The sequence below is a fragment of the Marmota flaviventris genome, chromosome 19, assembly GCF_047511675.1.
Source record: "Marmota flaviventris isolate mMarFla1 chromosome 19, mMarFla1.hap1, whole genome shotgun sequence".
Classification (NCBI taxonomy): Eukaryota; Metazoa; Chordata; class Mammalia; order Rodentia; family Sciuridae; genus Marmota; species Marmota flaviventris.
Genome location: NC_092516.1, coordinates 27,428,070 through 27,455,405, shown reverse-complemented (window position 1 = coordinate 27,455,405; position 27,336 = coordinate 27,428,070). Strand labels below are relative to the sequence as shown.

Genomic DNA, 27,336 nt, shown 5'->3' with positions numbered 1-27,336 from the left:
GGACTGCCTGAGCGCCTAGCGGGTGAGCCGGGGTGGTTTGGTGAACCTCATCAGCTTAATTACGGGCTTCCTCCCAGACCCGTCTGTGTTCCTCTGGGAGAAGAGTATTGGCCAGGATGGTGGAAATGTGAAAAGTGAGGTTAAAGCCTGAAGAAGGTATTCAAATTCCTCAATGTATGAGGAGGGGTTGGAAGTGTATGAACCCAGGCACTTCTCAATTTGGGAGAGGTCTTCTATAGAGAAGGGAACATGAGCCCTCCCTCACAATGCCTTCAGCACCCGCCACTTCTGGGGGGGGGGTGGCGACAGTACACGAAGAAAGGTGAATTTTAGAACGGGTTGTAGGGGGACTAAAAGGGGGCTGGGAAGCTATGGGGGTGATGCCAGGGGAGCTGAGGGCTGTGGGGTAGGAGGATTGGGCATGGTTGGGAAGCAAGGCAGAGGCAGGGGTTGGGGGGCCTGCCGGTAAGGAGGTAGCTCGTCTGCAGGGTCAAAGTTGGAAGGATAGGAGGAGAGATCCTTGCATGGCTTAATGGTGAGAAGAAGGTGGTGTGGTTTGCAGGGGGTACACAGGTTAGGGTTTTGACAGAGAAGAGTGAAAGCTTCCACATAGGGGATCTCTGTCCATTTCCTTATGTGCTCACAGTGATTGAAGAGGTCCCATAAAATATCGGGATCCAGCGACCCTGATGGGGCCATTTATTTTGGTTATCTAGTTGGTACTTTGGGTAATCTTGTTTGCAATATTTGATAAGGCACTTAGGTTTAATGTTGGGGGATAGGCTAAGAGTGGACCTATTATTCAATAGACACCTAACTGGGGGAGTCGACTGGCAGGGAGCTGGAATTCCCCATGACAGGCAGATGATTCAGACAAGGCGTCCCTTAACAATTGCCTGGAGAGAGAAATCAGTTTTTGATATAGTCGTCACCAGATCAGAATACCGATTGGACTCCAAGGAGCCGAGGGACTGCAGGTCACCCAATATCGGGGTTTATGGGAAAGTCAGACCTGGGCCCAGGGGTAAGGGGAGATCCTAACCCGTACTAGTAGAATCCGGAGGATTGCTCCAGGGTCGCTGTGACCATAAAGGCCTAGGCAGAGTGAATTCTCCTCCCACAGGTGGTCAGAGGAGCCGACAGATGATCAACGGTCAGTTTCCCCTGAGGGTACACCTGCGAAACTGTACACCTGCTGGTGAGCAACCGAGAAGGGGAAAACTTACCAATAGATGACCGATGTTGGCTATGGGTCCGGTGACCAAGGAAATGGACTGGGGATGACCTGGGGTGAGTGGAGGGTGAGTCTGGATTGGGGTCCTCACCTAGTGAAGGTGAGGGGATCCCAATCCTAGTCACGTCATCAATGAAAGACCCTTGAAGACCCCCACCGCTCTAAGTATGAAAGTGAGGGAGCACACTGGGTAGTTCAGAGATGGGCTTACTCAGTGCAGGCTACAGGAGAGGCCGAGGAGTCTGCAGCAGCAGCGGTATGTTCTAAGGACTACCATAGCCCCTAAGGGAAATGTGCGAGGTCACAATTGTCAGTCCCCTATTGGGCTCCTGGGCCGGGGACGGTCCTTTGGTGGGCTCTTTCTTCTAATCAGGAAGAAGAACCTCAAAGCTTAGAGCCCTAGGGGCGACCGCCATTGTTGGGCGGTGGCCCGGCCCTGACCTGACCTGACTCTGTGCCCAACACCCCCAGCCCTGGGAAAGGATGACAGTGAGCCTGGCAGAGAGGCGATCTTTTCCCAGATCCTGCGCGTTCGCACCCTGGAACGCCTGGGACAGTCGTGAGTCTTCGCCTTCCCCCGCCCGGCCTGCCCCCACTGCAGGGCTCGGGGGAAAGGGAGAGGACCCAGCTGGCGCCCCTCCCCAAGGTGACCTCGGCGTCCTCAAGGTCCACTAGGCCTCCATCACCTTCGGCCTGGCCTTCAGATGGCTTGGGTCAGAAGGGCTCCCAGCGGCGAAACGGAGGCGTCTACATGTCCCTGGTCACCGCACTGGAGCGCGCTGCACAGCTAGCCGCGCCCAGCAGCGAGCTGTCGCCCTCCTGGGGAAAGATGAATGAAAGGAAGAACGGCGGAGGCGGCCGGGCGGGCGGGGCGCGGAGGCTGCGGCCGCAGGGGGCGGGGCCGGCGCGGGGCGGGGCCAGCTTGGGGGCGGGGCCGCGCAGGGCATATCCCGCCGCCGCGCGCGCCCCGCCCTGCCGCAGCCCGCAGGCCCCGCCCCGCCCCGCCCCTTCTCGCGCTCCCCCGGCCGCCGCTGCGCGGAGCCGGTGCACCAGCCGGTGTCCGAGAGGCGGCGGCGGCGGCGCCGCGAGCCCCGAGCTCCAGGCCCGGCCCGCGCTCCCCGCCTCCGCCTCCCCGGGCCGGCGGCGGGCGAGCTCGCGGGCCCGGCCGCCCCGTCCCGGCCCGCCGGCCCCGCCCCCCGCCGAGTGCATGAGGTTGACGCTACTTTGTTGCACCTGGAGGGAAGAACGTATGGGAGAGGAAGGTGCGCGGGGCGCGGGCGCGGGCGGGCGCGGGCCTGGCCGCCGGCGGAGCCGCGGACGCGGGAGGGGGCGGCGGGGCCTGCCGCGGGGGCCGGGTCTGCCGCGAGGCCGCGCCCCTGCCTCCCGGGGATGAGCTCGCCCTTCCCCAGCCCGCAGGCCCCTCCCTGCCGCCTCCCACCCGTTTCCCCGCTCGCCCGGGTGGGCTGCCCTCCCGCCGGCGCCGGCGGAGCGCCCCTCCTCCCTTTCATCCCGGCGGTGCCCCTACCCGGCCGCCCGCCATCCCGGCACTGCCCACCCGGTGCCGGCCTCCGTCCGCGTGCTACGTTCACCCTGAGCCACCGCTTATCCGGAGTCGAACCCGGCCTAGGGAATAAAGAGCGGCTGAAGGAACCGAAGCCCCGGGTCCCAGTCGCCACCCCGCGCGGCCGGGTTCCGTGACCTTGAGCCAGGCGCCAATACCCTGGGCCTCAGTTTCCCAGTGTGTCCAGTTGGGGACCAGGCGGTCAGTCCCCGGTACTTGTGATTGGGAGCTAGACGGTCAGAGAGGGAATTTGCTTCATGAGAACCGGTGGCTGTATACTGCCACTGCGGGACCCCTCCCCCTCCCCCTGCAGCAAACCAGGTGCCTACCATTATCTTGGCTGGGGGAGTGACTGCCTTCTAGCTTCTCTTTAGCCCCTTCCCCTTTGCTGAACCCAAGGGTTAGGGCTGCACAACAATTAGGGTTCAAAGACCCCCAAGAATCCCAGTCCCACGGAGTTGGGGGTCTCCTTCTCTGGGTTTCCTTTGCTGACTCCTCACATAGATCCATGCGGTTCCAAGCTGGGCCCTAATGGGCCAGCTCCATTCTCCCCTGGGGTTTCCACCAGTCTTTATCCAGGCCAGTGAGCACCTACCTGCCTGGAGCACAGGGACACCTCACCATTGCCCCTTCCTTAGGTCCCTGGGTACTCAGAAGGAGTAGGTCCTTGCTTTGGAGCCTGATTGTAAGATAGGGCAAGTCTTGCCCTCTCCAGAGCTCAGTCTCCCCATCTGTACAATGGGGAGAGGCAAACCTGGGTGTCTGATAGGGTCTGCTAGCTCCAGGGCCCTGGGATGACTAAGCATACCAAGTGGCTGGCTCTGCAGCCCCAGCCCCTTGTCAAGACAGGGCATGGCTAAGCTTCAGTTAGAGCCAGCACCTCTGGGCTTCCTGCTTGTCCCCTTCCAGCGTAGGATGCACCAATCCAGTCCTGTCCAGTTGCTGCCCTTTGAAGGGCCTCTAAGCAATTTTTCCTGGGCTGTCAAGGGAGGAAAGGGACAAGATTGTCACCCTCCACCTTATTTCCAAACCCCACTGCTTTCTCCTGGTTTACCTTGCCAGAACCTGAGTTAAAGAATGTTGTTGCTGGACAGTGGACATCCGATCCTCCTCCTCAGTTTACAGATAGGGGTGCTAAGACCCAGAGAGGCTTAGTAACTCAGCAAGACTCAGACCACCGTCCTTTCTCTTCTCGCTTGGCACAAGGACTGCTTAGCCTGGGTGCTGTGCCCTGGGATTTGTGCACGTTCACATGAGGTCAGCAGGGCAGGCTGGGCCTGTGCCAAGCTGCACCTCTGGAGAGTGGTTCCTGACTCCCTTTCCTCCCTGCAGGAAGTGAGTTGCCCGTGTGTGCGAGCTGCGGCCAGAGGATCTATGACGGCCAGTACCTCCAGGCCCTGAACGCTGACTGGCACGCAGACTGCTTCAGGTAGGATGGGGTTCTTGCCCTGGACAAGGCCTGCAGACACCTGGTACTCTTCCTGTGCTGTCCCTAGGTGCCACATAGTGAGTCCTTGGCCTCAGTGTCCTTCTGTAAAATGAAGCGTTTTGACTAGAAGATCCCTAAAGAACTTCCTGTTTTGTCATTTCAGACCCCTAAGGAGAGGGTGGGAAGACCTGCCAGCGCAGTTGTGTCCCCCCCATCTACAGGGTATAGGTTCCAGGACCCCCACAGATACAAATTCTTTTTATAAAATGGCAGAGTATTTGCAATATAACCTATGCATATGTGTGCATTGGTGTGTGTTGTTGATGGGGTCTTGCTGTGCTCCCCATGCTCGCCTCTAGTTCATGGCCCCACCAAGTAGCTGGAACTCCAGCCAGGCATGCGCCACCACGCCTGACTTCAACAGTATACTTTAAATCATCTTTAGATGACTTTTAATACCTAATAGAGCATAAATGCTGTGTAATTAATTGTTATACCATGTTGTTTAAGGATTAAAGACAAGAAGGAAATCTCTACATGTGCAGTACAGATGCAATTTTTTTTTTCCTGAAGATTTTCAATCCAACGCTGTTTGAATCCACAGTGTGGAACCCGTGGGGTACAGAGAGATGATCATATCACCAGGCCTGCTGGTCCCTGGGTGGGGGAGGAGGGGAGGGCAGTGTGTCCTGCCACTGCTTCAGGGGAGGGAGAGGACAGGACAGGCCTTAAGGAGAGCTGAGCCACTGTCACTGTGCCCCAGCTGGTTGTCAAGATGCATAGCCCAGTGAGACCAGCCCTGGCCTCCAGACAGATGGGCGGTGGGGGCAGGGCTGTGTCAGAGGACAAAGCAGCACATGGCAGCCCAAAGGTGCCCTAGTGACCCAGTAGGATCATCCTGAGCAGCCAGGTGCAGAGGACTGCTGAGATTTAGCTATGGAGCCACAGCAGAAGTCTCCAAGGATGTGCGAATCCTGGGTGGAAAAGCATCATGCAGAGGGACTCCAGGCGGGGATCTGGCACCAACTGCAAATCAGAGATCAGGAGAAGCACTGTCAAGGGAGGGAGGTGCAGCCACGTCAGAGCATCACGTCCAAGGGCTTATTTTAGGTTTCTTTTAATTTTGAAGAATAGGACATGGTGACGCATACCTGTACGCCTGTAATCCCAGTGACTCAGGAGACTGAGGCAGGAGGATCAAAAGTTAAAGGTCAGACTCAACAACTTAGCAAGGCCCTAAGCAAAAATGGTGATACCCTGTCTCAAAATAAAAAGTCAGAAGAGCTGGGGATGTGTTTCAGTGGTTAAACGCCCCTGGGTTCAATTTCTGGTACCCCACCCACCCCCAAAAAAGAATAAGCCTAGGCTAGTATAGGCGTAGGTGGCCTTTAATCCCAGCTACTCAGGAGGCTGAGGCAGGAGGATCCCAAGTTCAAGGCCAGCCTGGGCAATTTAGTGAGACCATATCTCAAAATAAAATAAAAAGGGCTGTGGCTGCAGGTCAGTGGTAGAACACTTTCCTAGCACTCATGAAGCCCCAGGCTCAATCCCCAGTACCACCAAAAAAAGAAGTAGTCATCTTAACATTTTCTTGCATTGAGCAAGGACCACGCACTGTTCTTAGTACTACACATTGTTAGACATTGTGTTGTTTCCATTCTGCCAGAAGAAAATTGGGACACAGAGAAGTTAATTCTCTTGCCTAAAGTCACACAGCCAGTGAAGAGAACATCCAGTGTCCACTTTGGTGGTAAGGCCAAGAGAGAGGCAGGCAGTATCCCCTGGGTTCCCTATCAGGTCTCAGAAGGAGGCCCTACACGGGGAGTGGGGCAGTGCCGAGAGCAGGAACAGCCTTTTTGGTAGCAACACTCTGAGTCCAGGGATGGCTTGAGGAGACTGAGTTGAGTGATTTGGGAAGGGTACTGAGTACGGTGACGGGGACCTTTGAAGGGGACCAGCAGACCACTGGGGAGGGGCATGGGCAGACATGCTGCTGAAGAATGCCAACCCACTGGACAGATGGTGGCAACTTGGCAGGGAAGGAACTGTAACTGAAGTTCAGAGCTCTGTGCTCATACACCTGACCTAGGATAAGGACAGATAGTAGAGAAGAGTTCAGATACAATATTTGCAAGTACAGATCGAGTGTCCTTAATCAAAAAAGCTCCAAAATCGGAAATGTGAGCACTGACATGGTGTGGAAAGTGGAAAGTTCCACCACGGCTGACCTCGCAGGTCAGAGCACATGCCCGCTATACGTTGTGCAGTGACCTTCAGGCTCTGCACGAGGGGATGTGAAACACAAGTGAAGACTGTGTTTAGACTTGGGTCCTATTCCCAAGAGGCCTCATTAGGTATATGCAAGTATTCCAAAATCCAAACAAATTCAAAACCTGAAACAATTTTGGTCCCCCTCATTTCAGATCGGGGAGACTCCACCTGGACTTGTGGTATTAGCCACCCTTTATCAAGCACGCTTTAATGTTCCTCCCTCACTGTTGACCCCATGAAGTACCAGATCTGCCCCGTTTCCGTGGAGGGTTAGCGGGAGCTAGCACCTTGCTCCCGTTAGCTGCCAGAGCTGGAGCGCACCTGTGCCAGCTCCCTCCGCGTCCCTAGAGCTGGAGCAGGGGTGGCCGGTGGGGTGGGGGAGGGCTGATGAGTGGCAGGTCTGTGGTTTTCTAACCTGTGTCCTGGGAGTGGGTGGTCCCAGGATGCTCATGATAGTTCCTGACCATGCTGAGTTGGAGATAGGAAGGCCAGAAGGAATGGGCCCCTCGAAGCCGGTGCCGAGACGTGGATGGCTTTGCAGGGGCCAAGAGGTATCAAAGGAAGACCTTGGGGGCCCCTGAGCCTGGGATGGGGAGGGAAGGTGGAGCCCTGGAGATGTGAGGGAGGCCAGGTGCAGCCCCAGAGCTGCAGGAGGGAAACAGAGGTGCCTGGCTTTGGAGCAATCTCCCTGCATCACCAGGAGAGAGGCGAGGCTCGGCCAGGGACCATGGGGAGAGGCATATTCAGGTTGTCCCTGATGTGGAGGGACACAGGGTCCCACAGTGGGGGGAGGGCCCACAGAAAGAGCCACAGTGTAGAAGCGTTCCTGGCCCAGTGGTGGGTTTCTCCCAACCGCCAAAGTGAAGGGGTGAGGCCAAGTGTGTCCTCACCCATGATGGAAAGTAGCTCAGGGGTCACTGCTTGTCCGGGCACATGACTGACAGGCAGCCAGAACAGCTCTGAGCAGGATCCCTAAGGCTCTGGACCCTGCTAGGTTTCCCTCTGGAAGTGTCACAGTGCTGTGATCCCGTAAGTGACATTGAGACCTTTGTTCCAGGGCCACTGTCCCCTAAGCTGCTCAGGCAATAAGCTGTGACAGCCCTGCAGCCCCCAGCCAGCTCCTCTGTGACTGTGATTGCCATACCCCACCTTCCAGGACCCCTCTGCAGTGCCTTCCAGGTGGTACCCCTGGGTCCAAGCCAGTCACTCACCAATGATGACAGAGCCCCTGCTCTACACCGGCCCCCCAGCAGCCTGTGAAGCGGGTGCTGTCTGTTGAAGAGGCTTGACAGATGAGGAGCAGGCCCGGAGCTCAGCTGTGTGCCCAGGGGCTCCCTGGGAGCAGGCCAGAGTCCAGACTCAACCCGGGCGGCCTGGCTGCAGAGCCTGCCCTGTCCCTCCCAGACCACAGGTCCCTGCCTTAGTAGGTGAGCCAGGCCCTAGACAGATGCTGTCAGGTGCTGCGGAGACAGCGCTCTGGGTGGTTTAGGTGGAGCATCAAAGGAAGCAAGGGAGCAGCCGTGGGGATCCCGGGACCACAGAGGACTGCATGCAGAAGTCTGTGGTGGGTGCCATGTGCTTGGCACATCAGGCATTAGCCGAGATACTGGTGTGCTGGAGTGGAGTCAGCCATGCCCAGGGGATGTTTTGGGGGAAGCCTGTCAAAGGGGCCATTGGCCCTGCATCTTATTTGAACTTCATGGCCTGTGCCCTTGAGTGCGCTGAAGTCCCAGGTCCCCTCAGGTGGGACAGCAGGGCTACATGAGAAGAGTGTCACACCCTCTGAGCAGTGGGAGGCTTGCTGCAGACCTGGCACTAGGACTGGGCTGTGTGGCACCTGTGCTTGCCCCTTTGTCTCTTCTGATAGGCCCACCCCAGGAGATGTATGGCCAGGCCTAGTAGTCCAGGCTTCCCTTTGGCCCAGCTATTGCCTCTGTGCACAGCCAGCAGCCAGCGGAAGCCTCCAGTGCAGGAGCCCTCGGGCTGCTGTAGCTCAAGATCTCCCTGGAGGCTAGGTGGCTGGCGAGGAGGGATGAGTGCATCTGGCCATGGGTTGGCTGGGGTGCAGCCGCTCCTTCAGGGAACCTTCTGTGCAGGGACAAACTGTCCATGGGAAGTTGACTTCTGCTCCCTTGGGGGCAGCACCGGAAGAGGCAGCTGCTTTTGAGCTTGTCCCTGTCATCAGAGAGGCGCAAGCCCTCAGTACCTTTGTCTAGGCAGAGGCCAAGGAGGATACAGGCTACCTTTCTCCAGATGTGCAGGACTAAGGGCAGAATGGTCAGGTCAGAGCCTAGATCCCTCCCCGTTTTCCCCACTGCCTGAGGTCAGCCTAGATCCCTCCCTCTTCACCCCACTGCCTAGACTCAGAGCCTAGATCCCTCCCTCTTCACCCTACTGCTTGGGGTCAGAGCCTAGATCCCTCCCCCTTCACCCCCACTTCCTGGGGTCAGAGCCTAGATCCCTCCCTCTTCACTCCACTGCTTGGGGTCAGAGCCTAGATCCCTCCCTCTTTGCCCCACTGCTTGGGGTCAGAACCTAGATCCCTCGCTTTTCACCCCACTGCCTAGACTCAGAGCCTAGATCTCTCCCTCTTCACCCTACTGCCTAGACTCAGAGCTTAGATCCCTCCCTCTTCACCCCACTGCTTGGGGTCAGAGCCTCGATCCCTCCCCCTTCACCCCCACTTCCTGGGGTCAGAGCCTAGATCCCTCCCCCTTCACCCCCATTGCTTGGGGTCAGAGCCTAGATCCCTCCCTCTTCACCCCACTGCCTGGGGTCAGAGCCTAGATTCCTCCCTCTTCACCCCACTGCCTGGGGTCAGAGCCTAGATCCCTCCCCCTTCACTCCTACTTCCTGGGGTCAGAACCTAGAACCCTCCTTCTTCACCTATACCAAAGCTTAAGCAGAAGGCACTTCAGCTGCTTCCTGTTGCAGTCTCAGATCAAGACCTTCGCACCACACTGTGGTATCCTCCCCATGTGGTGTGGCCACGCTGGCCCCTCCCTCTGCAGCCTCCAATCCTGAGCCCCTGGAGCAGGATAGGGAAGCTCTGGGCTGGCTGCCCTGCACTCCTGCAGGCGTCCAGAGCCCCTGCCAAAGGATGCTGTTGGCCTCGGTCCTGAGAAGACGCCGCTTCCTCAGAGGGGCTAAGTAAGTGGAAAGACCCTTCCCACCTAGTGCTGTCCCAGGCCCCTGCCAGAGGTAACCGTGGGCAGACCCACCTGGGCCAGCGTGGGGCAGAACTGAAACTCCCTGGTCATGGCTGGCCGCCATGTGGGGAACAGACAGCTCCCAGAGCTTTTGGCTCTTTGGGTACAGTCTCCCCAGGAGGCTGGCCTCCAGCCATCCTTCTGCCCTGGTGTCCATCTCCTGGAGGGAAACCCTCAATACCTGTCCCTTCAGTTTTCTGCTGTCTCCCAGTCCAGCCTCTTCACTGCAGGGCACCTCCCATGTCCCTGTCACTCCTCTCCTGCCCTAGCCTGGCACTGCCCCCGCTGTCAGGGAAGGGACTCCACAGTGGGGCCAAGGCACAAGTCTCTGCAGGAGTTCTCTCACTGGCCCTGCCCCAGCTCCATAAGCCATCAGTACCTGCCCTGCTTCACTTGACACTTGAGGTCTCCTGTGGGGACAGGTAGCCTGTGCCCCCTCCGCCTGCCTTTTCTGGCTCCTGGCTGGATGTGGGCCTGAGGGGCAAGGGGCTGGACAGGGGCTGGGCTCTCCAGAGGTCTTCGGAGCGCAGAGTGCTGCTGCTGAGCCAGCACATGAGCCGTGGTCTGGCCCAGGAAGTGGGCAGAGGGGGCTCTGGATGCTGGGGAGTAGGGACCCCAGAAGGGCTGGTGTCCTCTTGGACAGCTTTGCGGCTGCCCAGCCTGGAACCCCAGGGAGCCAGCAGGTGCAGGCGGAGGGGTGGGCCCAAGTGGGCTGCTGGTGCCTGGTGCGGCTGCTTGGGGACCACCCGGGAGGGGAGCCCTGGTGCACTCGCAGAGCCCTTGGGAAGGTGATGAGCGAGCGACCAGCGATCAGCGGAGGAGCTTCCAGGCAGGCGGGCGGAGGAGAGCAGCCGCTCTCTGGAGGCGGGCAGCTCAGAGTCCCCACCCACAGAGAGGCCCTGCTTCCTACAGCCAGCCCCGGGGAGCCGGGGGAGGCTCCTGTGACGGTCCTGTGACCAAAGTCTGGAGTGGTCGGTGGAAGGGCAGGAAGCGAGTCACGGATGACCGGCGGGGGCTTTCCCTTGGGGACAGGAACTGCCACCCCTGCACAGACCACTGGTTAGTTTGGACCGTGGGAGGCGCGGCTCCGCCCCCATCTCCAGACTCCGCCCGCCCACCGCGGGAGCCCGCCCCTGCCTCTGGTGCCCTGGTTGTGGTCCGGGAAGGCGGGCAGTGGCCTTCCGTCATGGCTTCTGTCCTGCACCCTTCTGCCGTCGCCCCCAGAGCTAACGCGTCAGGCCCCCCTTCTGGGAGCATCCCCACCCACGTGCTTCTGAACCCTGACATTTTGTGCTTCCCCCACCCCTCCCCGCAGACTGCCAGACAGTGGGGAACTAGCTGGGTCCTCTTAAAGGGACAGTGTTTCACTGGCTATCTCAGGGCTCACCTCCTGGGGTCATGGCCACGTGGGGAAAGGACTGTCCCACCCAGGCACAAGCCCTCCACTCTCCTGGGTTATTACCCTGCAGAGCCTGGGTCCTCCAGTCCGTATGTGACCCAGCAGCAGAGCTGGCCGGATCCCCTGGCCTGTTCCCTGTGGGGTGGGCACTCTGGCCACACATACCCATGCACAGCAGGAGTCTGGACGCACTCTCCAGGAGCCAGTGGGACTGTGCTCTGCAGGTCCCTGGGGGAGCTTGCTGCTGGTTCAGCGGGGCTGCTGGTCCCCACCCAACCCAGGTGCTTGGGCAGGAAGAAGCCAAGTGTGTAGATCTAGCTCCTGCACGGTGGCCAGCACCCAGAGACAGGAGCACCCCTTCTCTCCATCTACCCCTCACCCACCCACCCTCAGGGTTTCCATGCTAGTCCTGGTGACCAGGCAGGGGACTCTGGCCCTGACCACCCAGTGTACCTGGGCATCCCACTCCAGTGTGACCACTTTTCTGAGGAAAGGCAGGGAGACTGGCGCCGAGGTACTGAGCTGGCCCGAGCACCCTTCTGACCAGCAGCACCTGTGGGGCACTGGGCTCTGGGAAGCCAGGAGATCCTTTGGAGTGGCAGGTCCCGGCTGGTCTACGTGAGCCAGGTCCCTGCCTGGATCTTGGTGAGATGGGAGCAGATTTGTGGGACCCCAGGCAGCATGGCCCCCTGCACTCTGCCTCTTCTCTAAGTTGAGGTGACACCCCTGCCTCATGGTGCCCGGACGGGTAAGGGGAGTTGAACCAAAGGAGCCGAGATGCTAGTGCTCTGCAAGCCTCCGGCTCTGAGGGCCGAGTGGGGCAGGGAGGAGCCCGCTGGTCCATCCCCGCGTCCTCCACCTGGCTGGTGACCAAGAACAAGTCACCTGCTTTGTGGACCCTCCTCTTTGCATGACAAGGCCCAGATGAGAAGCGTCCCTTACCCCTCCAGGCAGCTGCCAGGCCTGGCCCTGTGTGCAGGACTGACTGCGTAGCTGTGCAGGCTGTGCACTGCGTGAGGTGTGGAGGAGGAGCTCAAGGGGGACCGCGTCCATCTCTGCCAAGCCCTGTGCCAAGCACGGGCTGCTTCTGTCCAGAGGACACATATTTTGCTATTCTTCCTGAGGCTCCTGCCACTGGCTAGGCCCAGGTGTGTGGGAAGCGGGGCGCGGGCGCTGGTGACTCAGCCCACCCTCTCCCCACAGGTGTTGTGAATGTGGCGCCTCCCTCTCGCACCAGTACTACGAGAAGGATGGACAGCTCTTCTGCAAGAAGGACTACTGGGCCCGCTACGGCGAGTCCTGCCACGGGTGCTCAGAGCACATCACCAAAGGGCTGGTCATGGTGAGCACCCTGCGCATGCCCCCTGCCCGTGTGTGCCGCACGCTGCGCCTGCTCCAGCTCTCCCATCATCTCCTTTTTTTCCTCTTGCTGCTTCTCTGAGCCCCTCGTGCTTGCTGAGCCTGACTGTCATGTCCCTCAGCCCCTATCTGTGTGGCCCACATTGTGCTCGAGTCCCCGCGAAGTGCTCAGGGCTGCCCTTCTGAGAAGAGGCCACGTGGAGAGAGCAGAGGGGGCAGGAGGCTGGGTCCAGCGGCTCAGCTGGGTTGTCCCCACCCCTTCGCCAGGTGGCTGGGGAGCTGAAGTACCACCCTGAGTGCTTCATCTGCCTCACGTGTGGGACCTTCATCGGCGACGGGGACACCTACACGTTGGTGGAGCACTCCAAGCTGTACTGGTGAGTGTCCCGGCCCCTCTCTGCACCGGGGCCCCGCATCACGGGCTGCCAGGATGCTGGCTTTCCACACCTGGGCCTATCTTTCCATGTGGCCAGGTTTGAGGGGGCATATCCCCCCAGAAATGCCTGAGACAGCAGCCACAGGAGAGAGGTCCCTCCCTCGCGTGGCCTGCAGTCACCAGGAGTGGCCCAGACCTCAAAAGCTAAGGACAGTCCCCATCGAGACTGCCCTCCCCTCAGGCACCATCTGAACATCCAGGGGTCCCTGGGCACTTGCACCTCTGTCCATCTGGCTCCAAATGCAGGGCCCCGCAACCCGGTCAAGCTGGATGGTTTGATGAAAGACATGGCACCCTGGAAGGCGTGAGGCGCAGGGCTCCAGCTTTGTCACAAGGGCTGTCGTAACTGGGACCTTAGCACGCAAGGCACCTCCCCGAAGCCTGGTGCTCACTGCCAAGGCTTCACAGGGCATCAGCATCCAGGGGTCTTACTGGGCTTCATTCCTCCCTCGTGATTGGTTGGCCACATGATTAAGCTCAGTCTCCAGCCCCTCCTTGAAAGCAGGCTGGCTAGAAGCCCCAGCCCTTCTGTCCCCCATTGGTAGGCCCTTCCAGTGACCAGCCCCAGCTCTGAGTCATCTCATTAGCATAAACTCCAGCATAAAGTCTGAGGGGCCATAGATAACAATTCACTCCTGTTCAGGGAGTGAGAGTCTCTCCCAAGAAGCAGGGACAAAGACCAGACAAATTCCTTCTCAGCAACAGCAATAAAGCTGCATTAGAGAATAGCAGGCCTCCCCCCAGACCTCCTGCTGCACAGGATGCACCCCAGCCTTTGTCCTGGACATCTGGCAGCATTGCTGGGACTAGACAGCCCAGATGACTAAGCCACAGAGAGTGCCAGGGCGCTGGGCATGCTCAGTTCTGGTTCCTGGTCCCACCAGTCAGCTGGAAGGGGAAGAGCACAGAGCCCAGGGCGGAGACCACGGTGGGTGGTGATGCTAATGAGGACATTGACATTCTTTTCTTTCTCTTCTTTGGGTCCCACCGCGGGCATATTTTGCAGTGGGCACTGCTACTACCAGACTGTGGTGACCCCCGTCATCGAGCAGATTCTGCCCGACTCCCCTGGTTCCCACCTGCCCCACACAGTCACCCTGGTATCCATCCCAGCCTCTGCTCATGGCAAACGTGGTCTCTCCGTCTCCATCGACCCACCCCACGGCCCTCCAGGCTGTGGTGCAGAGCACTCCCACACTGTCCGCGTCCAGGGGTGAGTGGCTAGCTACTCTGGCTGCAGGGGGTACAGCTTGGCCATTGATGTGGTAGGGAGACTTTGGACTGGAGATTGCATGAGTGTTGGTGGCCTGGCTCTGCCTGCCTGGCACAGCAGGCACCTGGTGTGGTTACGCCCTGGAAACCATTGCAGATGGAACATAACAGAAAACATCTTCACCAGGCGCGGTGGCTCATGCCTAGGACCACAAGTTCAAAGCCAGCCTTAGTAAGGCCGTAAGCAACTTAGTGAGACACTGTATCTAAATAAAATATAAAAAGAGCTGGGGATGTGGCTCAGTGGTTAAGCACCCCTGGGTTTAATCCCTGGAACCAAAAAAAAATCCTAGATTTAATCCCCAGCATCCCTACACCCCCCAAAAAAGGTCAAGGCAAAATTGTAAAAGTTTAGCTTCAAGTGACCCTCATTGGTAGTATACCCAGGAACTGACAATCAGGTCTCCTTCCAGAGGACCCACCTCCAGGCTTCAGTGAAGTCCCCTAGATGGGAAATCTAAGGGCGACAGGCAGAGCTCAGGAGCGGAGCCCTTGCCTGGCATGCACAGCGAGAAGCCACCAAGCACATGAGGAAGCAAGGCTCCCTGTGCAGAAGGCAGCAGGGACACCAGGAAGCTGGCAGCTAGAGCCCCAGAGCCCCAGATACTGGGTTAGCAGGGATGGTGCAGAACAAACAGGCTCCATATGTTCTCAGAATCCTGTACGTGGAGCACATATACTTGGAAGAGAACCAAATGGAATCCCTAGAAATGAGATGTGTGATTATCAAATGAAAGTCTCCTGGCCAGGGTTTAATAGCACAGTAGGGCTTAGAGTTGCTGAGGAAAGAATAGATAAAACGGTGAGCACTGTGAGAGAGAGGTACAGATACTCAGGACAGGGTGAGGGCGTCCCGTGACCATCAGCTTGAAGTCCAGAAGGGGTGGAGAGTGGGAGATAGGCAATATTTGAAGATATAGTGGCTAAAAACTTCCCAGAACTGATTAAAAAAGTCAACCCACAGAATTGAGCCCAATAAATCCCAAACAGCAGAAGAAATCCACCCCTGAGCCTCTTGAGTGAAACTGTACTTCAGAGGCAGAAGAAAAGACCTGAGTGGACCCGAAAAGAACAATTACTTTCAAAGAAAGGACAGTGAGATCAACAGCTTATTTCTCAACAGAGTCCATGGAAGCCCCAAATCAGTGAAATGATGTTAATTTTTGTGCACTAAGCACAAGTAACCATCAACTTAGGGTTTTTCTGTCTACTTTATGAAAGTATCTGGCAAGGTCCGGGTACAGTGGCACATGCCTATGATCACATCAACTTGGGAGCTGAGACCAGCCTCTGCAGTTTAGCAAGACCCTAAGCAACTTAGTGAGACCCTGTCTCAAAATAAAAATAAAAAGCTGGAGGTGTGGCTCAGTGGCAAAGCATCCCTGGGTTCAGACCCCAGTAACAAAAAAAAAAAAAAAAAAAACAGGATAAAATAAAAGGTGTGTGATAGCCAGTTTTCAGTCACTATAATGAAATACTTGAGATGATTATAAAGAGAAAAAGGTTATTTTGGCTCATGTGGTTGGAGGTCTAGATCCAAGATCAGTTGGACACATTGTTTTGGGCCTCTGATGAGCATGCCCCACGGCCGTGGTGGGAACCATGTCTCAGAACCACCTGTTCACCTCATGGCTAGGAAGCCAAAGAGGAAGAGCTTGGGGTCCCACAGTCCCTTCAAGGGCATATTCCGAGTAGACCCCATCTCCTGAAGTTTCTACTGTCTCCCAAGAGTGTCAAGCTAGGGACCAGGCACTTAACACCGGCCTGTGGGGGACATTCAACATACAAATTACAACAGCAGTAAAAGCAAACAGCCATGATGGGATATTCGAAGTTGTCCTTAAAGAAAATGTAGGAAAGATCTCTGAGATGCAAGAACAGGGTAGAAATCCAGCCCAGGTGCTGATATACCTTGTGACTTTGAGTAGGTGTCACCACCGTCTGGACTTTGGGGTTGGTCTGATTATTTTGTGTAGCTATAACACAATGCGGGAGATAGGATACTTTATAAAGAAAGGGTATCAGTTAGCTCTCCATTCTCGTGACTAGAAAATCCAAACAGCATGGCACCACCTCTGGTGAGGGCCTCCCTGACCACATTACAACATGGCGGACAGCAGAAAGGGAAATGGCCACAGGCAGAAGGGGCCATTGCTCTGCTTTGGCTAGAGCTCACCGCATCCTGGAGACTGCCATCAGCCCCTGCTGAGAATGTCCTGCCAGTGACCAGATTATCTTCAACTAGGCCCCACCCCTTAAAGAGCCACCACCTCAGTGCCATCACATGGGGGACCACGCTTCCAGCACCACATCCAAACTGGGCAGGGTCCACCTAAATGGTGAGGGAGCTGGACACCGTGGTGCCCTCAGAGCCTTCACTGGCACCTTGAGCAGGATTTTGAACATCCCCACCCCCAGGCATGGGAGCTAAGAGCAGCATCCACCTGGTTCAGTGCAGGAGTCTCCCGTACCCACCAGGCACTGCAGCTGGGCATGGGGAGCAGCGAGAGAGGTGCTGGGAAGGTGGTGCTGGGGAAGGTGATCCTGGGCAGGTGGCGTCTCCTCCCTACACAGCTGGCCCAGACCGGAGGCCGCCTTCCCTGCCTGCCCCCTGGGCGGTGAAACCCCAGTTTCCCAGCCTTCTCTGCAGAGAGCTCCCTCCTGAAGCTTCCTGGTTGCCCGAGGGCCAGGTGCTGGCCACACTGTGGGATTTTTGGTTTCCTTTGTTGTTTTGTATTTTACAGTACTGGGGGTTGAAGTTGATTGTTGAGCTACAATCTCCAGCCCTAAGGAACATTTTTTTTAAGGAACATTTTTAAGATTATATTCATTCGAAGCGACGCTGGTTCGGTGGCGCACACCTATAATCCCAGTGACTCTGGAGGCTGAGGCAGGAGGATCACAAGTTCCAGGCCAGCCTCAGCAACTTAGCGAGACCTTACCTCAAAAATAAAAAGGTTTGGAAATGTAGCTCAGTAGTAGGGCACCCCTGGATTCAGTTCCCTGTACCTTACATACATAAGTACACATCCATAAAGGGCTAGGAGAGAAACAGAACATTTTTAAAAAACCTATGAGATGAAACGAAAACCAAAACCAGTTAAAACCAGAGTTTAAAAAAAGGGAGGAAATGCCGCAAGTTGGCCGTCCCCTGAGTTAGCTGGTGGTCCTCTGCATGCCTCATGCCCATCACTCTGCACCCGAAGCTCAGGGTGGGCTCTTTGCCCCTCTGCCAATTCAGGAGGAAGGGAGCTTCCTCTTGCTGGACGAGTCCTGGGCTTTAGGTAGGAAGCCAGTGGATCCAGACCCTAGGACCTGGCTCGGGACCCTTGTCAGCCCCAGGCATGCCAGGCATCTGGAGGAAAGCTCTGTCCGAGGTGGAGGAGTCATTCACCTGAAACGGGGGGGCAGACACCTGCGGTGGGCCACCCTTCCCCACTGCCACACCCGTGGCAGACACCCATCATCCATTATGGAACTCGTCCCACTCGCCAGTGGCATCCTGGAGAATTGCCGCCTTCCTGTCCACGAGGTAGAACCTTTTGCCCCCTACCTCTGATCTGGTCTCCCTGGCCATGGTTTCCTGCTGGGGTTCCAGGGTCAGGTGGGAACTGATGGGGCCATTGCTGTGTCGCAGAGTGGACCCAGGCTGCATGAGCCCAGATGTGAAGAATTCCATCCACGTGGGAGACAGGATCCTGGAGATCAATGGCACTCCCATCCGGAACGTGCCTCTGGACGAGGTAGGTCCTGAGACCAGGGTGGGGTTGGGGCAGAGCCTTGGGCCCGAGCCCCTCCACTGCCACCACAGCAGCCTCAGCTGTCCACGTCCCCTCCCCAGATCGACCTGCTGATACAGGAAACCAGTCGCCTGCTGCAGCTGACCCTTGAGCACGACCCCCACGACCCGCTAGGCCATGGGCCAGGGCCCGAGCCCAGCCCCCTGGGCTCCCCGATGCACGTGCCCAGCGGCGAGGTGGGCAGCTCTGCCCGGCAGAAACCTGTCCTGTAAGTCAGCCTGGTTGGCTTGGGCGGGTACTGGCGCTGGTACCGAGCCTTGGGACACTGGGACCTGGTCCCTGCCTCCACTGGCTCCGTCTGACGGAGAAGTCAGCTCACCCTGGGGGTGTGGGAACGAGGAGAAGGGAGCAGGCACCACTTCCCGGCTCGTGGGGTGACTGGGTGGTGGGCTCCGGCGGTGTGAGGCGTGGCGGCGTCTTTGGACCTTGTCCCTCCGTGTAGGGCTCCCACTGAAGGATGTGGCAGCAGTGTGATGTGCTTCATGAAGACCACTTTGGCCCACCACGTGGGAGGGACTGGGGTGGGGACACTCGAGACCAGGGACAGCTGGTGGGCCCTTGAGTGGTCCAGGCAGCAGGTGCCAAGGGTCAGTATCTTAACCTGGGCAGGTGGGAGGAGGCAGCCTGGCCTCCCTCCCCCCCGCCCTCACTGCTCAGGATGCTAACTGAGACCTTCAGGAAGGCCGCCTGCGGGCAGCCTTGCCCTTCGGGGTCACGCTGCTGAAGGCACACGCTCCCCTGTCACCTGCACCCTCCAGAGCCTGGGCCACCTGTGGGGCTGCTTGTTCCAGGGTCACGGGCACCCTAGACAGGTGTCAAGGCCAAGGATAGACATTCATCTAAGGCACCTGTGAGACAGTGGACCTCAGACAGGAGAGCGGGAGTGGGGGCTGGGTATGCCCTGTGAAGGCCGAGCTGTGCCACCCGCCCGTAGCACAGAGCACCACATGACCCGGCCAGGATGGGGCCTAGCGGGCAGGGGCAGGGCCCCAGCCAGGGCCCTTCCTGTGACACTGGGCACCGTGTGCCTCCACAGGAGAAGCTGCAGCATCGACACATCCCCAGGTGCCGGCTCGCTGGCCTCGCCGGCCTCCCAGCGCAAGGACCTGGGTCGCTCCGAATCCCTCCGGGTGGTCTGCCGGCCACATCGCATCTTCCGGCCATCAGACCTCATCCATGGGGAGGTGCTGGGCAAGGGCTGCTTTGGCCAGGCCATCAAGGTACGGGGGGGAGGGGACAGCCCTCTCGTTTCCCACCAGTGCCTCCGGGAGGCCACCATGTCTGGCCTCTAGGCTCTCGGGCCAGGGCTCTCTCCTTGGCCTCGGCCTCTTTGGGCTGGGGAGGGGCAGGGACCTTCTAAGGTAGGCCCAGGCGGGGGTAGGAGGGCAGGCCAGCCCAGACTGATCTAAGTCCCCTCCCGAGTCTCCATGCTGAGCTTGGTGCCACCCCATCATGACCTCAGGGACCCCTTTACAGTCTCCCTGAGCAAGGACTGAGCCTGGTTCTGGTGTCACCTGGCTATGACCTGACTGGAAGGATCAGGACTATACAAAAGATGTAGGCTGGGCTTCTCAGGACCTACCCTGACCCCGTCCCCTGGCCAGGCAGGAGTTCCAGACCAAGCTACCACTGACCTCCTCACCCAGGCTCAGCGCCCTCCTTTCCTGCCAGCCAGGAGCCTTGGGCCCTTCTAGGACACCCTTTGGTGTCTGGGAGCATCCCCTGGGCTGTGCAAAGATTGTGACGCCATCTGTACATCTGCCTGGCACTCCTGGGTGGCTGTGGCGCCTCCTTCAAGGCGGGCACTGCAGTCCTGTCTGGTGTCCCCACAGGTGACGCACCGGGAGACGGGTGAGGTGATGGTGATGAAGGAGCTGATTCGGTTCGACGAGGAGACCCAGAGGACGTTTCTCAAGGAGGTCTCTGGAGGGCTGTCTCGTGCCTCAGGGCCAGACTTCGGGTCCCCGCCCCTTCACCATCCAGATGGGGCAGTGGAGGGTTCCCTGTGGACAGGGCTCAGTCCACACGTTGAGAAGGGAGACTCGTCCTCCCTGGGCGGGCGGCCTCCTGGGGGAGCAGCCCCAGCAGACAGTGGGCAGCCAGGGCCAGGGCCTTGGGGTATTGGGGGCAGGAGGGGAGGGCCCAGCCTGTTTGTACCCTGCCAGGTGAAGGTCATGAGATGCCTAGAGCACCCCAACGTGCTCAAGTTCATCGGGGTGCTGTACAAGGACAAGAGGCTGAACTTCATCACCGAGTATATCAAGGGCGGCACCCTGCGGGGCATCATCAAGAGCATGGTGAGTAACGGTATGGTGGCCTGGAACTGCCACAGCTCTGGAGGCTGAGGCAGGAGGATCTTGAGTTCAAGGCCAGCCTCAGCAACTTAGCAAGGCCCTGTCTCAAAGTCAAAATGAGATAGGGATGTAGCTCAGTGGTGGGGCTCTCCTGGGTTTGGTTCAGTCTTCAGTACCGAAAAAAACTGTGTGTGTGTGGTATGTTTGTGTTTGTGTGTTTGGGGATGTGGTGCTGGGCAGAGCCCCACCTGCCACCCCTCCTGTGGCCAAGGCAGCTCCCTCTGGGCCTCAGCCTCATCTGTTCAGGGGGTGATGGCTGTGGGGCCTCAAGACCCTTTAAGCCCTGATTCCAAACCAAGCAAGGGAGCAACCAGTTCCAACTAAAGCTGGAGCCCTGGGAGGGTGGCACCTTCCCCAGGGGTCACCCAGGCTGTCCTGGAACAGCTGGCCGCAAGCCTCAGGCAGCCACCCGGGGAGTAGCAGTCTCCATTACCAGTCCTGGGGCCTTTGCTCTGCTTCTCATCACTTAACCATTTCGCACAATTCAGAACTTTCTTTAAGGATTCGGATAAAGTTTCCAATTCATCTTCAGAAATGAGGTGTTGGGCCGGGTGCAGTGGCAAAGCCTGTGATCCCTGCAACTTGGGAGGCTAGGGAGGAGGTTGAAGGGTTCAGAGCCAGCTTCAGCAACCTAGAGAGGCCCTAAGCAACTCCATGAGACCCTGTCTCTAAATAAAATATAAAGAGGGCCAGGAGGTGGCTCAGTGGTTAAGTGCCCCTGGGTTCAATCCCTGGGACCAAAAAATGAAATGAAGCGCTAGAGGGAAGCCATCTGGCACTCTTGGTTTCTTGTTGGCCAGCACCCCGGTGACCCATCCTGCTTTCTAGGCCCTTTCAGCAGTACCCCGAGACCTCGAGATCTTGTCCCTTCTCCAGCTTCTGCCGTCTCATTACCTCAGTTTACCTGGCGTTTCCCAAAGTGTGGCCCCAGGAGCCTGCTATGTGGGAGTCCCCCGGGATGTCCTGTAGTCAGGTGGGCTTTAGAGATACCAGGGAGGCTTCCCAGCCTCGCCGCTCACGCTGATGCGCCCAGGTACTCCAACACTTCCTCTGGAGCCCTCCTAGGGGATGGCCGGGGCTGAGTGGTCTGTGTGTGTGATCCAAGACCTGGATTAGCCATCTTTCCATGACTGTAACAAAATCCCTGAGATCATCAATTTATAAAGGAGAAAAGGGTTATCTGGGCTTTGCAGATTTGGAGCTACCACTTCATGACTGGCTGTCCCCACTGCTTTGGGTGGTGGCAAGGCGGCACATCTTGGTGGGAGCTCTTGGTAGAGCAAAGCCACTTGCCTCGTGGCCAGAAATCAAAAGAGAAAGAGGCAGAGGCCGAGGGTCCACAGACCCCCGCAAGGGCATGGCTCAGTGACCTAAGGACCTATCACGAGGCCCAGCCTCTCTGAAGTTCCACCACCGCCCAGTGCCAGGCCTTTAACCTGTGGGTCTATGGGGGACAGTCCAGATCTGGGCCCTGCCCACAGCAGGGCCAAGCCCTGGTCTCCCAGAGTGGCTCGGTGCTGATCGAGGGTGACCATCACAGGCCCTTCTAGCTCCATCTATGAAACAGGTTCAGATTCTTTAAAACTTGGAAGGATTGGGTTTGCTGTGTAGAACAACTCCTCGTGTGGCATTTAGGGGTGATCAGTGTTAGGAGTCATCTAAGATGGTGCGACCTGGGGGGTCATCTAGGATGGTGGAACTGGGGGGGGGACCCATGCGGCTTCTGCGCAGCCACTGTGCCATCTTAAGGACTTGCCAGAACCAGCAGCCAAGGGCCAAGGTCAGCCCACTGCTGATGCTGGGGGGAGGGGGATCAAGGTCTTCCTCCTCAGGGGAGCAGCCCCCCGAGGGTTTGAAGTCACTTCTGTAAAGGAAATGTCCCCTTTCGAAGGAGACAGTTGTGGGTGCAGGAGAGATGGGACCGTCAGTCCCCAGGACACTGGCCCCCGTGACTCTCACATGGGGTCCCGTGGCCACATCCCAGCTGTTCTCCCCGACCCCCAGGACAGCCAGTACCCATGGACTCAGAGGGTGAGCTTTGCCAAGGACATCGCGTCTGGGATGGTAAGTGGCTGGTGACCTCCATGCTGGAAAGTGACCCTGAGGAATCTGGAAACAGGCCCCACGGGGGAGGCTTTGGAAGGGGGCAAAGCAGACCAAACAGAGTGGGAAGACCCCTGGATGGCCCGATTGGGGTGGGGTGGGAACCCGGGGCGGGGGCCGGGTCCCTGCACGCCCCTCCTGACACCTGTGTCCCCCAGGCCTACCTCCACTCCATGAACATCATCCACCGAGACCTCAACTCTCACAACTGCCTGGTCCGGGAGGTGAGCAGCTGCAGCTGTGGCTGGGCTTGTAGGGACACACCCTGCGCTCCAGCCTCAGGGCTTTCCCTCAGCAGAGGTCCTTGGGTCACACGTGCTACCCTTTGAAGTGGGAGGTGGGGAAGTAGCCCAAGGGCAGGAGGTGGGCAGCCTGGCTCAGTAGTCAGCATGATGGCTTCTTGGGAGAGTCTAGTAACAGAGGAGGAGATCTTGGCCTCCTGAGCTGTTAGTGACCAGGACAGGTGATCACCAAGTGCAGCCCACAGCAGGGTGGCCACAGGCTGCAGCAGGCCGCATGTGTGTGCCGCAGTCCGGCTGCAGCAAAATAACCGGGGGGGGGGTGACGAGCAACTTGTGTACATTGATACAGCAGGAGTGGGACAGGAGGAATATATATACATTCCACACAGCTTATCTTAATTAACATAAACTAGATACAGCAGTCAACCAATAAGGAATCTCCACACTTAATGGCTCGCTGCATTACTTTACAAACCACTCCCTCTGCAAAATGCCAGGCGCCATCTTCACTTGTTTACAGACTCTAACGTGTGGGGGCTGGGAGGTCAGCAGGGTGGCCACAGGCTGCAGCAGGCCACATGTGTGGGGGCCGGGAGGTCAGCAGGGTGGCCACAGGCTGCAGCAGGCCACACGGGTGGGGGCTGGGAGGTCAGCAGCAGCCCTGAGGAGGCGGCTGGGGGTGCTTGTAGGTGGGGGTAGAGGCAGGGTGCCCAGGGTCCACAGGCAGGTGGTCAGGGGACCCAGGCGCTCCGCAGAAGGCAGAGAGGGAATGAGGGTGTCCAGGAGGAGGCATATTCGCTTCCCAGGCTGACACACAGCTCCCCAGAGAGACGGCTTAAGGCAGCAGAGTTCAGGAAGCCGCACCCAAACCCAGGCTCCCTCTGCAGGCTTCAGAGAGGCGCAGGCTGGGCCAGCAGGGCCAGAAGGTGTCCAGCACTGGTGACCCTGCTTGTCTCCCCAGAACAACAATGTGGTGGTGGCCGACTTCGGCCTGGCGCGGCTCATGGTGGACGAGAAGACCCAGCCTGAGGACCTGCGGAGCCTCAAGAAGCCCGACCGCAAGAAGCGCTACACCGTGGTGGGCAACCCCTACTGGATGGCGCCCGAGATGATCAACGGTGAGTGGCCCGCCCGTCATGCCACCTCCTGGGTCCTGGATGCGTTTCCTGTTGCTGCCACTCTTGGTAGCTCAGGTAACACGTCACCCAGCAGTCCGCAGGTCAGCAAGTCCAGCCAGGGCCTCTCTGGACCAGCAGGCCAGTCCTCCTGCGGGTTCTGCCAGAGGCCCTGTTGCCTACCGTTTCTGTTCTCAGCTCATGGCCCTGCCTCCACCTCGGGCCAGCAGCCTCTTGTGTTCACCTCCCTGTCCCTGACTCCAACCCTCCCCCTCCCTCTGAAGAGGACCCTGGTGACTACTCTGAGCCACCGGCTAATCCAGGATCATCACTCCATCTCGACCCTAATCCCAGGGCTGGGGACAGTCTCACTGGTAGAGCGCTTGCCTAGGTCACACAGGCCCTGCTCCATCCCTGGCACTGCAAAAAAAAAAAAAACAGGGGGGACCCTGATGCCACCCGCAGAGCCCCAGGGATTGAGACGGGGCCATCTTCTGCAGCTGTGCGTCAGCCCAGGGTGCTGGCCCCCTCACTCCCCAGCTCTGCTGTTCCTGCCGCATGGTCCTGTGTATGCCCAGACGACAAGGTCCCTCCTGGGTATGTCCAGGTCATAAGGCCCCTCCCCAAACAGGTGACACACAGGTTCAGGACAGGCAGACCTGGGGTCAGCCAGCGCCAGCACTGACCAGATGGATGCAATTAGTGTCGCCCCCAGGTGACAGCTAATCTAAACTGCCCTTGTCTTCAGGGGCAGAGTGAGGATTCGACATGGTTTGTAAACCACTGCCAACTGGTTGGCGTTCACTGAGTAGCCGCCCTGAAGGTTTTGACAAGTGGCCGATGATATTCCCATTTGATAAACAAGGAAACTGAGACTCAGCAAGTCTATGTCCATTTCATGAGGTCACCATAATAAAAGTATTACAGACTTGTTGACTTAACACAGTTGGTCAGGCATGGTGGCGCCCACTTGTGGTCCCAGCAAGTCAAGGGGCAGAGACAGGAGGGTTTCACACTTGAGGCCAGTCTGTGTGATTTAGTGAGACCCTGTTTCAGAATTGAATAAAAAGGGCTGGGGGGTGGTCAGTGGTTTCCACGGTACCAGGGAAAATACTAACCACACAGTGGAAGCAAGTCCAGACCTGGCACCACAGGCCCCTCTAGGGGGCATCCTGGCCTCACCTCCTGCCTCGCTGTTCTGCTTCCGATGGTCACCACCTCCTCTGCGAGTGTTCTGTGTCCTGTCTCTCTTAAAGGCACTTGTGATGGCACTTAGGACCCCATAAATGATCCAGGCTTACCTGCCCTTCCCCCACCCCACTGACTTTCACCACATCCGCAGAGGAGAACGCAGGGCCTGTGTGCTGACCACATGGCCCATTGGGTTGGGCGGTGGCTCAGAGGTAGAGTGCTTGCTTGGCACATGTGAGGGCCTGGGTTCGAGCCTCAGCACTGCATATAAATAAATAAATAATCCAATGACAACTAAAAAAAATATTTTTTAAAATATTCATTTTTTAGTTTTAGGTGGACACAATATCTTTATTTTATTTTTATGGGTGCTGAGGATCGAACCCAGTGCCTCACGCATGCCAAACAAGCATGCTACCTCTGAGCCACATCCCCAGCCCTAAAAAAAAAATGTATTAAAAAAAAAAAAACACTTTGTCCACCACTGAGTGACAGCCCAGCCCAAGACCCTTTTCCCAACCAAGTAGCCTCTGGGGCCTCAGGAGTCTGCTTTGCCCAGAGTCCTACAGCAGGTCAGGTGACCCAGCAGAGCCTGGAACGTGGTGTCCCGGGCCCTCATCCTCACCTCTCAATGCTCAGGAGGGTCACTCGGACGTGGGGGGGCTGGGACATAGGATCTAAGCCCCGGGCCACGGAGGCTGTCAGCATTGGCCTGTGGCCCACGTGGCTGCTGCCCCTGGCCCTGCTCACACTCAGTGTCTCTGTTCAGGCCGCAGCTATGATGAGAAGGTGGACGTGTTTTCCTTTGGAATCGTCCTGTGTGAGGTAGGTCCAACGGTGGGCAGTGGTGGCCCTGAGACCCGGTGGCTCCTCCCCATCCCACCCTCCTGGGCTGCAGGCTGGCAGCCTCCTGAGCACAGGGCTGCCCAGAGCTGGGGGACGGCCTGACCCATGGGCTCAGTGTTCAGTCCGGGCCTTGGCCTGAGTGACCTGCCTGCAGACCCCTGGATGACATCCATCCAGGCTAAGAGGCCCCAAATTAACTGAGGGGCCTTGTGCTGGACAGATCATCGGGCGGGTGAACGCAGACCCCGACTACCTGCCCCGCACCATGGACTTTGGCCTCAACGTGCGTGGCTTCCTGGACCGCTACTGCCCCCCAAACTGCCCCCCAAGCTTCTTCCCTATTACTGTGCGCTGCTGCGATTTGGACCCTGAGAAGAGGTGAGTTGGGGACCTTGGCCTGGGGCATCCTTGCAGGTGAGGCTGATCCCCAGGAGAGCCAGACCCGCTACCCACCCACCTGTCACCCCAGGCCCTGCTTCGTAAAGCTGGAACATTGGCTGGAGACCCTCCGCATGCACCTGGCCGGCCACCTGCCCTTGGGCCCACAGCTGGAACAGCTGGACAGGGGCTTCTGGGAGACCTACCGGCGCGGTGAGAGCGGACTGCCCGCCCACCCTGAGGTCCCCGACTGAGCCCGGCCCCCCAGCTGCCCTGCCCCACCTCCAGAGAATCCGCCGTCACCAGGTTCCTCTGCAGGAGGTGGCCAAGGCATGGAGCCCTCGGCCAGGGCCACGGGTACCCAGACCCCTCCCCAGAGCCAGGCCCTGACTTGCCTTCTCCCCCGCGGACTGCGTCCCTGCCTCCGCCTCCAGCCCCAGTGCTGCCCAGCTGCCCACACGCGGTCACACCACCCTGCCTTACCTCTTGTCTTGGTGGGGCCGCCCACACACACTCCTGCATGAGCTGGGGGGCCCAGGAGGGCTGTGCCCACCCCACGCACCGCCCAAGACATCCACACCCTGCATCTGCCCGCAGCTCCTGAGCCAGGCTGGGCTGGGGGCAGCTTCTGAAGATGCCCCGTAATGGCCAGGCAAGGAGGAGGGAATGGGTCAAGGGGGAGACCACGTTCCCAGGAGCCAGACGGGAGTCTGGGGCCCGTTATTCCCCGGGGGTGTCTAGGTAGCGGCAGGCGTTGATAATTATCCAGACCCCCAAACAGAGCGAGGCCTGACCCAGGGCCCGCCCATGGCCAGGCAGCAGCAGGCCTCGCTCTTGGTTTGGGTCTCTTTCCTTTCTTTATCGAAGCCACTTTAGTGAGAAGCAGGTACCAGGCCTCAGGGTGAAGAGGAGTCCCTTGAGGGAGAGGGCGCCACGGTGCCTGGGTCAGGGCTGATGGGGGGGAGCTGGCCCTGGGCAGGAGTGGCGATCGAGAGGCAGGTGTCCACCAGCAGCCCCGCCCCCAGGATCATCTCAGCGCCCCCTCCCGTGCTCCCTGCCAGTAGCTGGAGGAGTCCCTGCCCCTCCTCGTGCCCCTCTGTCCTCTGGGTTCTTTCTGTGTAATCTATTTTTTAAGAA

General features: G+C 58.4%; 1 protein-coding gene and 1 long non-coding RNA gene across 3 annotated transcripts; one reads left to right on the top strand and one right to left on the bottom strand.

Moving 5' to 3' along the window:
- Positions 1–697: 697 nt before the first annotated feature.
- On the bottom strand, positions 698–2,087 carry LOC139702876 (uncharacterized). Its single transcript, XR_011705446.1, has 3 exons — positions 1,921–2,087; positions 1,227–1,285; positions 698–896 (listed from the first exon to the last, which is right to left on the bottom strand). It is a non-coding gene; the product is annotated as an uncharacterized lncRNA (long non-coding RNA).
- Positions 2,088–2,395: 308 nt separating this feature from the next.
- Positions 2,396–27,336, top strand: Limk1 (LIM domain kinase 1). Of its 2 annotated transcripts, XM_071605346.1 has the most exons (16): positions 2,396–2,496; positions 4,128–4,224; positions 12,307–12,445; positions 12,730–12,839; positions 13,905–14,111; positions 17,808–17,913; positions 18,012–18,178; positions 19,007–19,190; positions 19,803–19,889; positions 20,136–20,267; positions 22,329–22,388; positions 22,586–22,651; positions 23,631–23,787; positions 25,745–25,800; positions 26,042–26,199; positions 26,291–27,336. In XM_071605346.1, the coding sequence occupies exons 1-16, from the start codon at positions 2,442–2,444 to the stop codon at positions 26,451–26,453; spliced, it is 1,944 nt and encodes a 647-aa protein (XP_071461447.1). In that variant the 5' UTR covers positions 2,396–2,441; the 3' UTR covers positions 26,454–27,336. The 2 variants fall into 2 exon arrangements, with proteins under 2 accessions (XP_071461447.1, XP_027804482.1); XM_027948681.2 differs by lacking the exons at positions 2,396–2,496; positions 4,128–4,224 and adding an exon at positions 9,302–9,645.